This window comes from Bombina bombina, chromosome 5 (genome assembly GCF_027579735.1).
Source record: "Bombina bombina isolate aBomBom1 chromosome 5, aBomBom1.pri, whole genome shotgun sequence".
NCBI classification, from domain to species: domain Eukaryota; kingdom Metazoa; phylum Chordata; class Amphibia; order Anura; family Bombinatoridae; genus Bombina; species Bombina bombina.
Genome location: NC_069503.1, coordinates 564,686,066 through 564,698,330, shown reverse-complemented (window position 1 = coordinate 564,698,330; position 12,265 = coordinate 564,686,066). Strand labels below are relative to the sequence as shown.

Here is a 12,265-nt window from a genome sequence, read left to right as displayed (position 1 = left end):
TTGGTATAAGAATCAGGTCATACGCCCGACATCTTTACTCTTGAAAAAGTTCTGTCGTACATGGAACAAAACATACGTCGAGTATATAGGAGGATTCTTTCCCAGTGAGGCTTCCGTTCCTTAGGAATCACACAGGAGCGGTAGAGCCGAGGGTATCAGACTTTCTTGTAGTAAACACTAAAAGGCGTATGTGTTATTTTGAGCGTGATTATAGGAGAATTACTTTGATAAATCTAGCCCAAGGTATCTATCGAGGACATAAGACTCACTGAATATCCCAGACCAGGACACGTTAAAGGAAATGATTCATTATCTTTCACAGCCCAGCGTGACATTTAAGGAAACTTTATCTTGTGAATCAGACATGAGAATCGCCGCTCGATTGATACATTTATGTATCTTATTGCCTGTTTTTACTTTGTATCTTGTGAGCAGCTGCCTTTAGAATAGGGGCTATGTTAAAAAAAAAGTAACCTCTGCACAAAGATCCGGTGTTGCGCTTCTCTCTCGTTTCTTTCTTTTCAATGTACTAATTAGGTATAATCCATCAATACGTATACAATTTAATTATGTTATATTTTCAATTTCTAATAACAAACACCATCAATTTCCCCCCAGGTATTAAAGAACATACAAAGCAATAGTCTACCTTTAAAATCAAACTTGTATGATCCTGGATTTTCTAACAGCCAATTGGCTAACGCACTTGAGTGACAGGACTATTATCCAAACGGAAGTAAACAGAGACGGAACTTCTGGTATTACCACGTTTTATATCCCAACACAAACGGCATCCCACCGCCTTTGATAAAGCCCAGAGAGGCGAAACACATCAGGTGGTGTTGGGAGCAAATGGGGGCTTCTTTTTAAAAACGAGGAATTGTATTTCTAACCCATATAACTTATAGATAACAACACCATGCAAGCTATGCATTAACGGACCACTGTTCTGTTAATCGCTTATGACGGCTCAGAGTGTGGTTACTATTAGCAGCTTTAAACCAATTTAAGCTGATGTAATGTGAATCACAGTCTGATGTATATGTATAATGCAACATACAGCGGTTATCAGAGCTTGTTCACACAATTTAATCTATATATGGTGTAACACAGATGTTTAAAACGCCAACTCAGTGTACAAGATAGTATTATTAACCCTAATAGCACTGATTCCAAAATACTAATACATTTTGCATCAAAAATTGATTTATCTAGGCAGTTTGCCAAATAAAGAATATCAATACTGTTGAATGTTGCAATTCTAACATATACACAATTGCAAACTATAAATTTCACACATGTATAATCACAACCATACACTTTACTTTGTGACACGTTTGTTTATGAATCAAGAATCGTTAATACATATGGGCCCCATTATTTCGGACAAGTGATAGTTTTATGTTGAATAATATGTAATACAGATGTATATGAACTAAATATATCAGCATATTTATCACCACAAATTTAAGTGTGCCATATAAAATCAAGTTGGGCTACACTATATATTGGTATTCAGACTTTGAATATTTTAACATCAATTCTAGCATACAATACATTATATTAATCTAGCAGCTATATATCTTATTATTACTATAAGCGATTGGTGCTGTATCTTTTGTTATAACCACACTCTTGTGGATTATATAAAGTAACCATCATAGGCCTTATTTGAACCACACCACAAGATTACATTGATATTTATACTATTTCCTCCAATTTTATTTTTGTTATTTCCCATTTTCAATTAATAATAAAGGTTATGTTTTACTCATATGAGTCAATTTCTGCCTTTTCTAGTCTGTGCACAGAGTGCTAATATTGCATTCTTTGGTGGAATTTTCTCTTTCTTTTTCCACAAATAATTTGTGGTATATTTCCTGTATTTTCTTTTTAAATCTTAATAAAGAGACCGAAAAATAAATATGGATGATCATTAAAACTTTGCTAAAACAACAAATCTAATGGTGGCCTAAGACTTTTGCACAGTACTGTGTATACTTAACAAGTTAGCCTAAAAGAAAGTGATGATCAGAAATATATTATAATTTTATAAGAAAATGAACATATATTTTGTTCACTACAAAGCAAATGAACATCAACATAATATATTAATCATAGCTTTAAATTGATTTATTTAGAAATAAATCATTTTAAAATGAAAATATATCAGTTTTAACCTGTGATAGAATTAATATGGGACCACAAAAAAATTAGTTTCTCCAACATTGGTGTGTCCGGTCCACGGCGTCATCCATTACTTGTGGGAAATGTTCTCCCCCACAGGGAAAGGCAAGGAGAGCACACAGCAAGAGCTGTCCATATAGCTCCCTCTCTGGCTCCGCCCCCCAGTCATTCTCCTTGCCGCTCTGAACAAGTAGCATCTACCACGGGGATGGCGAGGAGTTTGTGGTGTTAGTTGTAGTTTTTTATTCTTCTATCAAGAGTTTGTTATTTTAAAATAGTGCTGGCTTGTACTATTTACTCTATAACAGAAAAGTGATGAAGATTTCTGTTTAAGAGGGCTATGATTTTAGCACAAGTAACTAAAATCCATTACTGTTACCACACAGGACTGTTGAAACAAGAGAACTTCAGTTGGGGGTAACAGTTTGCAGACTCATCTGCTTCAGGTATGACTAGTCTCCTTCTAACAACACAGGCTAATGCTAGATGACAGTCATTTTTCCCCTCAGGGGAAACGGTAAGCCATTTTTCTTTCACCTCAGCAAAAAAGATAACAGGCTTCCCCTTTTTGTTTTTTATGCTGGTAGACACTGTTAGGGGCTAAATCGATTGGTTTTTATTACAATATTATACCATTTGAAATATTTTATAAGCTCACATACACTTGGGAACGTTTTTTATTGATCTGGCTTGTTTTAGACACCTAAATCTAGTCAGGAAGGCCCCTTCACTCTAGTGTGCTGAGGGAGGAAGCCTCATTTTGGCACTTCAGCTGTGCAGTTGAATTTCAAGGCAGTGCATGCAGATTCATGTGAGAGGGTCCTGTGGTTCAGAAAGTGACTCCAAAAGGGTTTTTTCTGTGAATGGTGACCCCTAAGGAAGGTAAAAAGCTGCAGCAAGGCTGTAGCTGGGATTGTGGTGTGTAAAAACGGTTAAATCCAACAATTAGCTCCTGTTTGCTTGTTTTAAGAGCAAGAGTCTCCACATTTGCTGTACAATACTTTCTAAGCATTAAGACACTGGGGTCCAAATTTCAGAAAAATCGGATATTGCCTTCATAGTTTTTTGAACATTCAGAAATAAATGTGTCATTTTATTATTTAAAGAGACAGTAACGTTTTTGTTTAAAATCGTTTTTATTGCATTGTTTGCCTGCCTAAATCTGTTTAACATGTCTGTTCCATCAGATAACCTATGTTCTGTGTGTATAGAGACAAATGTGGTTCCCCCTTCGAGTGTTTGTGATAATTGCGCCATAGCGTCCAAACAAAATCAGGACAGCTCTGTTATTTTTCATAATGTTGCCCAAGATGATTTATCTAATGAAGGTAGTGGGGATAGCTCTACATCCTCTCCTTCTGTGTCTACACCAGCTTTGCCCGCGCAGGCGACACCTAGCGTGCCAGTGCTTATTTCTATGCAACAATTATCAGCAGTAGTGGATAATTCTATAGCAGCTCTGGTCCAAGCCAGAAAACCTGTGACTAGAAGGATTTACCATAAAATATGGAAAAAATATATCTGTTGGTGTGAATCCAAAGGATTCTCCTGGAGTAAGATTAAAATTCCAAAGATTCTCTCCTTTCTCCAAGAAGGTTTGGATAAAGGATTGTCAGCTAGTTCTCCAAAAGGACAGATTTCTGCATTATCCGTCTTGTTGCACAAACGACTGGCAGCTTTGCCAGATGTACAAGCTTTTGTTCAGGCTTTGGTAAGAATCAAGCCTGTTTACAGACCCATGACTCCTCCTTGGAGTCTAAATTTAGTTCTTTCAGTTCTTCAAGGGGTTCCGTTTGAACCTTTACATTCCATAGATATTAAGTTACTATCTTGGAAAGTTCTGTTTTTGGTTGCTATTTCTTCTGCTAGAAGAGTTTCTGAATTATCTGCTTTGCAGTGTGATCCACCCTATCTGGTGTTCCATTCAGATAAGGTTGTTTTGCGTACTAAGCCTGGTTTTCTTCCAAAAGTTGTTTCCAACGAGAACATCAACCAGGAAATAGTTGTTCCTTCTTTGTGTCCGAATCCAGTTTCAAAGAAGGAACGTTTATTACACAATTTAGATGTTGTTCGTGCTTTAAAGTTCTATTTAGAAGCAACAAAAGATTTTAGACAAACCTCATCCTTGTTTGTCGTTTACTCTGGTAAGAGGAGTGGTCAAAAAGCTACTGCTACCTCTCTCTCTTTCTGGCTGAAAAGCATTATCCGCTTGGCTTATAAGACTGCCGGACGGCAGCCTCCTGACCGTATCACAGCTCACTCTACTAGGGCTGTGGCTTCCACATGGGCCTATAAGAACGAGGCTTCTGTTGACCAGATATGTAAGGCAGCGACTTGGTCTTCTCTGCTCACTTTTGCCAAATTCTACAAATGTGATATTTTTGCTTCTTCGGAGGCTGTTTTTGGGAGAAAGGTTTTGCAAGCCGTGGTGCCTTCTGTTTAGGTAACCTGATTTGCTCCCTCCCTTCATCCGTGTCCTAAAGCTTTGGTATTGGTTCCCACAAGTAATGGATGACGCCGTGGACTGGACACACCAATGTTGGAGAAAACAGAATTTATGCTTACCTGATAAATTACTTTCTCCAACGGTGTGTCCGGTCCACGGCCCGCCCTGGTTTTTTTTTTAATCAGGTTGAAAAAAATTTTCTTTATACACTACAGTCACCACGGCACCCTATAGTTTCTCCTTTTTCTCCTAACCGTCGGTCGAATGACTGGGGGGCAGAGCCAGAGGGGGAGCTATATGGACAGCTCTTGCTGTGTGCTCTCCTTGCCTTTCCCTGTGGGGCAGAACATTTCCCACAAGTAATGGATGACGCCGTGGACCGGACACACCGTTGGAGAAAGTAATTTATCAGGTAAGCATAAATTCTGTTTTTGTTTGCTAAACTAGAATAAGGAGGACATCAATGTTCAAAAATAGCTTGCAATAAGGAAAATATATTCAGAAAGAAAATTAATTTAACATAATATGTTTCATTTTTTTTAATGTATTTAACAAAAATAATTGGCTAGAATAAGAATTAATTAGTTCAGAAACTAATAGTGGTAATATGAGAATGTTAATGTAATATATTGCAAATTTACTGACCAGAATTAGAACAGACTCACTAATAACTGCAGTTAACACCAAAATATATTACTCATATAACTCAGGGGTTACCAAAATCTATTGTTTGATAATAATCTGCATGCTAATGGCTGGGTACTCACCGTCATTCTGTGGAGATCACGGTGCCTTCAGCCTCTGCTCCCTCTGCATTTTGGCCCCTCTATACCGAAGATGGCGTTCGCCACGGGGGAGCTTGAGAGTATGGGCGGAAGGTGGAGCAAGGACATTGAGAAAACCAAGATGGCGTCGAGTCCAACCCCAACTTATATTGACTTTAGGTAACTCCCACCTACAGGTGAGACCAGGTTATGTGATTCAGCAACCCCTTTAAAAGCAGAGCACGTCTGTCAGTCAATGCTTGGTTGTTTTGCTTTCTGCTTCAGAACTCTTGGCGTTTGTTTCCTGTGTATCCTGCTTTTTGGTCTTTTGACTTTACTTATCCTCGATTTCCCTGATTGCCGGCCTGCCCTGACCTTTGGCCTGCCTGAAGCTGTCTTACCCCCTTCTTGGATACCTTGCCTAGGGATTTTTTGTGCTTGTAGCTGTTTTTCTGCATCTGAGTTCCAGAACTTTACCTAACCTCTACAGGTTGTTACAAGAAGCAACCAGAATCAGAACTTTCTTTGTTTATTTTACTATTATCTGTTTTGCAAAAAATGTCCATATACTTAACATGTGCCCATCCTGTTTGTTCTGATCCCAATCAAAAATCGCAACTTACTTATTGTCAGGCCCCAAGAAGTTTACCTGTGTACAGCCTGGGCCACGCTAAAAAGATCAATGGTGAGGCTGGAGTTCTGAGATGCACTTAGTCCTTCCCGATGTTTGATGCAAAGGAGGGGTTTAGTACTACAGGTAGCTCAGTGGCTGAAGAGGAGTGCACTAAGGTTAGCTCAATGCTGGACTTCATGACCTGTGCTAAAAATAGAGCTAATTATACTATCAAAGTCAGACATGATCTTGTGGCAGAATTAATGCCGTAAGGTCATGAAAGGTGTTAAAAGGCCTCTGAAGACATCATTTTGCTTTTGGTTATTTTACTAAGTTGACTCTGGTGTTTTTTATTCTCATCTGTCTTCCATTTTACAACAGTAACTTCAAAAAAAGTTTGGAAAGCAGCACACCTTTTTTCTTATTTGGGACACGGAGTACCAGACTTGTGAGGTCCTCTCATCCAGACAGTTATTCCAGCCTCCAATTTGGCAAAAAAGACCTTTATTTGTTACATGGGGTCCAAAGTTCATACATGATTAAGGGCCTAGCAAGGGCCTGAAACATTGTATTTTTGTTTCTTTGAACCCCATGTAACAAATAAAGGTATATTTTGCCAAATTTGAGGCTGGAATAATTCAATTTTACAACCCCAGATTGTTAATTGGATTTAATTTCTGGCCTTGCTTCTCTGTGCTTTGAATTATGTTTTGAGTATTCTGCTTCTGATCTCTGGAACTGCTACTCAGATTACTTTTGTCTGCTCCCCTTGTTTTGATTGCTGCTGCTGCTAAGTATCCTGGTTCCTGACCTTCATCTGCCTCCTGACCACATTTCCTAAGATTTAAAAAATGTTTCTGGTCCTAAATTCCAGGTTTAAACTGCAACCTGTTCCTGACCACTGCCTGCAAATTATATTCTGCTACACTGGTTCTAGCGAACAGACAGTGTAAAATAATAGGTTGTCATGCCCTGTCTGTTCCACCAGTACTGTTTTTGTCTCTTTAAGACGCTCCTTTTTGCAAGACCTTATGTTCTATTCTTTGTACCTTGGAGACAGCCTTGTTCTAGTTTCATCGCTTTTCTCAATTTGTCAATAACATTTCTGTGGGAGTTCCCTGCTGTTATGTCTGACTGGCTAATTTGATTTACCTGAATCATTTAAAATATTGTCCATAGGCCTAATCAATATAGTAGCATATATTATATTATATTATCATTGTCTCTGCAACTGCCATATCTGAACTTTGTTAATCTTTATGTTTTTCCACAAGCTTCACCTGCATATTCTGCTGTTGTATGCCCTGGATTATTATTCTAACAATCACTTTGTTTCCAAGCTTGCTTCTTAGAGTCCTCCTACATGGCGGGATTAAAGTCAGTGTGTAAGTGCAAAACCAATTTGATATGTTGCAGAGCTTATAAAAACACAAAATCTAACCTAATAACCATCACTGAGGTAGTCCTCTCACCTCAGACTTCTCAAAGATGGATGAATAACATAGAATATATGAGTAATAATGAGTACTTCTATAGAATACTGCATACACATTCCCTATGAACATTTTATGATGACAAGTTAGGAGAACTCACCTTTATCCACGCTTCATGGTCCTGGCAGCCACTTCTCAAATATTCTAATCACCATTCCTACTATACCAGCTGTGCATTCATGGACAATTGAACAGGGATTGGGTAATATTACCATGGATTATGTTTTTAAACCCATATAAAAGGATTGCATTGTCATACCACACAGATATGCATATAAAAATGATGACCCTTAAGTATAACATACTTGTACAGGAATATGTAGCACGTATCAGTCCGTGTGAAGACAGTCTCCATTCATTTGTAAACAACTTATATGATTAAGGGTATTTGAGCCCGAAACGTCATGATTTTGTGTGCCTTGGTACAATAAAATTGGAATAATTTGTACAATTAGAGGTGCTGCTTGAACTTTTTTCATTTGAATTACTAGTTTGGAGCTTTGGCAGGAGCTCTTCAAGCTGGCACTCCTATCACCAGTGCTGGAGGATAACATTTTGCTTTACATTTGTAAACAACTGTAATTTTTGGTTGCCAATATTGTGTTTATTAGAAAATCCTGTTTATCTAGAGGCCTATCCCTCAAGGTCACCTATTTAGCACCTATTAATCCTGCATACATATTGTGTACCTTTAATGACAGCCTTGCACCTAGATATCAATATAGATAATCTCTCCCAACCTTCTCACTTTCAATGGCATTGAACCACTATTCTTTTTAACATATCAGTTCCATATGGCAGCACTATATGGCACCCATTTATCAATACTTCAACTGAGAATACGCTTGTATTTCTCGTCAAATTAGACGCAAAGTTGATCCACCATATTTAATAAAGTTTCAACATCATCAACTGTCGGAATGTTCGATGTAATATACACTCCCGTGAGATCAATACGACGCATATTGATGCTCACGGTCTTCGATCGTAATTTAGATGATCCGCCTTATTTTACGAAATTGTAGCATAATCTGATGATCCGCATTCACATTCGATGCAATTCAAATCTCTACAAAATGTATTAACTTTAACTTTTAGACTTGCGTCTTCTCCGACGCAGCGTATCTATCGTTCAACCCGACAACTTTGAGGTCGCGAATGCCATAGGACTCAATGGTTTTGAAAATAATTGCTGTTTTTTTTATCACAGACAGATAATACTGAATCATTATAATTAGTGTGACTTTTTGGTCTGTGAAGGATGATATGAATAAACTATTAGAATAATGAATTATAATTTAAAATGTCCCTTTTATCGTTTTTAATCAAATTTTCTTTGTAATAAAATACGTTAACATTTGTTCTCATGGTACTGTTATAAATCTGTGTAGGACATACACAGACATCTATTTATCTCTATATCTATTTATTTATATATATATATATATCCCCCTATAAATATATATATAAATATATATACTATATATATATATATATATATATATATATATATATATATATATATAAATATCTATATATATATTTATATAAATATATATAAAAAAAATTGTTGGAGCTAGTTCAGTGTCATGAACAGCGCAGGAGACCCAGGCTATTTTTACCCAGAATAGGCCTACATGCCCTGAGTGACAGGGAGATTGTCCTTAGTTACCGTTTGAATAGAGTTTCAATTGAGAGGCTCTTTCTTGAGATCAAAGACTCCCTTGAACCTATAACATATAGGACAAAGGCAACCCCTGGAATGTTAAAACTGCTGGCTGTCCTCTATTTCCTGGCCACAGGATCATTTCAAGCAGTAACCAGTTTAGATGTGGGGATGAGCCAGGCTACTTTTTCAAAGCATCTATCAGTCGTTCTAAATGCCTTGCACCAACGGCTAGTGCATTATGTGCAGTTTCCAAAAACACCAGAGGATTGGCATCGTGTGAAACTCCAGTTCTACATGATTGCTAGGATGACAAACTTCTTGGGTACAATTGACTATGCCCATGTGTTAGTGCGGCCTCCAAAGGGAAGAGAAGAGCCCTATCATGACCGCAAGCATAATCACTCTTTAAATATACAAGTGATCTCTGATGCCAAATTGAGGATAATAAACATCCCAGGTGCAACCCATGATTCCTTTATCCTGAGGAATTCGACCATTCACAACATGTTTCAGGATCAACAAATGCCGGAGGCAATTATTCTAAGTAAATGTCTATTACAATTTTTCTTATATGTATATTATAACATTATTTCTTTCAGATTGCTATAATATATTGTCTTTTTCTTGCATACAGGAGATTCAGGCTATTCATGTCCCATGGCTTTTCATTACTGTGCTGAACCCCACAACTCCTGCGCAAGTGCGCTATAATGAGGCTCACACATCTGTGATAGAGCGCACATTTGGTGTTTTGAAGAGCAGATTTCATTGTTTAGACATCTCCGGGGGAGTACTTCAATACCCACCCAAGAAAGTATCCCTTATATGTCTTATATGTTGCATGCTCCACAACATAGCCTTAAGCATGTAGAGTATGATGACAATGTTGCACCCTTAGAGCAAACTGATGCTAGAGGAGTACAAGCCAGATTCGATTATATCCATGCTTTATTTGACCAATGATCATGTAAATATATTGTACATATGTTCATTTATTTTATCATAATTTTTTTTTCCATTCAACCAAAAAATGATGATTTTGGGTGTCTTAATATTATTTTATTTTTTAAAAATATGTATTAAAATAAATGTTCTTTATTTCACACATGACTTTTTATTCTAATTTTTAAAATCAATACTCAATAGATTATAAATGATATTCCATGTTATCATAGGGCTCTCAGAATATGCTTACATTCAAGGTAATAATAGGAAAAAAGTATTTTAGGTACATGAAACACAAACATGTTCTTTCATGATTTAGTTAGAAGGGGATTTTTTTTTATATTCTCAAATTGTCCTCATTCTATTTTTATCATTTGTTGAATGAGCAGCAATGCACTACAGATTTCACACTTGAGCTTGGGTGGGGTCCTTTAACCAATGGCAGATGGTCAGTCTCCCTAAATATGTTATAATCCGATTTTTTTTTTAATAACAACTTTCAAAAAATATATTAAACACATTTAGTTTAGTTTCTTATATGGGTAGATACATTGTTAAAATTTGTCTTAACATAATCAGGGAGCGTAATATAATTTGGAATATTAAGCCAGGGAGTCTAATTATATGATGGAGTGTAAAAGCAGGAATGATTCTGCCCACTGAGGAAAAGGACTGTAGTGTATTTTTAATTTTTGGAAGGTGTTCAAAACAAATATTTTTAGGTGTGTTAATATATCTCTATCAAAACAAATAATAATATATATATATATGTACACAGGTAGCCCTCAGTTTACGCCGGGGTTAGGTTCCAGAAAGAATGGTTGTAAATCAAAACCGTTGTAAATTGAAACCCAGTTTATAATGTAAGTCAATGGGAAGTGAGGGAGATAGGTTCCCGGCCCCTCTCAAAATTGTCATAAGTAACACCTAATACATTATTTTTAAAGCTTTGAAATGAAGACTTTAAATGCTAAACAGCATTATAAACCTAATAAAATAATCACACAACACAGAATATATAATTAAACTAAGTTAAATGAACAAAAAAATTTGCTAAACAGCATTATAAACCTAATAAAATAATCACACAACACGTACTTCACTTGCATTTTTCTGCAAACAGTTCTTTCTATTCATTCCAGTCTGGACTGATTTATAGACAGGAAGATCTTGTTCCTTTGAAGTCTGCTCGATAGCTCAGGTCTGGTTAAACTGATTAATTTCAGCTTGCTTGGCTTTGCTGCAACACAAGTGGACAGCTCCACATACTGGCTATTTTAATAAATGCACTGCTTCTCAATGCTTTTCAATAGAAGTCACATGACTGGAAAAAAAGGGTGTTATTCTGAAACGGTGTAAATTGAACCACCTGTATATATATATATATATATATATATATATACATACATATATATAATTGTCCATAACATTGGTTATTACCTGCTCATGAACTTACATACATACAGCTTTGATCAATGGAGAACAAGAGAATGAATCAAATTAAATAATTAAAGTAAATTATAAAATGTTTTAAAATCACATGCTTTTTTATAACCTTGAAAATAATTTGAATTTTATTTATGTCCCTTTAATATAGTTGTGTTTGTTATGCATAACAGGTCAATGATTGTCCCTTTTAAAAAACTAATCAAATTATATCTGGCTAATAAATAGTACTTCAAAAACATGCTTCATTTAAAAAAAATAAAAATAATAATCAACAAAATATTTTTATTGTTGAAATTGAAATTTAAGCATTTCTTCATGCATAATACAAAATAACAAAAAATATATATACACATACACACATATATGTTTTTTAATACAATAAAAAATCTCTAGACCTCTTAGAGGCAGTTGGAGATTGTGGAGGTGATCTTTCCCTTCTTGAAGATATTAATTCACTAAGGGTCCCCTGGATCAATAGAAATAGATTTTGATTTAAATTTCTATTATCTTCATCAGCCCTCTCTCTTCGCTCCAACTAATTCTCCTCCATGGCTACCCTGCGACAATCTATTGCTATCCTCTCCCTTACCAATTACATGGCCATCTCCACCTGACACCCCTGTTGCTGTATATATACCCCCAATTGCCTAATCAACTCCTGTTGATTATCGCTATAGTGCTTCCCCAGATTGACCATAT

General features: G+C 36.3%; 1 protein-coding gene across 1 annotated transcript; it reads left to right on the top strand.

Moving 5' to 3' along the window:
* The first annotated feature begins 5,470 nt into the window (after positions 1-5,470).
* On the top strand, positions 5,471-12,025 carry LOC128661555 (putative nuclease HARBI1). Its single transcript, XM_053715798.1, has 5 exons — positions 5,471-5,577; positions 9,130-9,703; positions 9,807-9,986; positions 10,071-10,139; positions 11,969-12,025. The coding sequence occupies exons 1-5, from the start codon at positions 5,471-5,473 to the stop codon at positions 12,023-12,025; spliced, it is 987 nt and encodes a 328-aa protein (XP_053571773.1).
* Positions 12,026-12,265: the final 240 nt, after the last annotated feature.

What these genes read in the sequence shown, in the direction of transcription:
- LOC128661555 (XM_053715798.1), top strand. Translation starts at nt 5,471, where the DNA reads ATGGCGTTCGCCACGGGGGAGCTTGAGAGTATGGGCGGAAGGTGGAGC. An exon ending in AGGATCAACAAATGCCGGAG is followed by an intron (nt 9,704 to 9,806) that starts GCAATTATTCTA and finishes TCTTGCATACAG; the next exon opens with GAGATTCAGGCTATTCATGT. An exon ending in TTCAATACCCACCCAAGAAA is followed by an intron (nt 9,987 to 10,070) that starts GTATCCCTTATA and finishes TTGCACCCTTAG; the next exon opens with AGCAAACTGATGCTAGAGGA.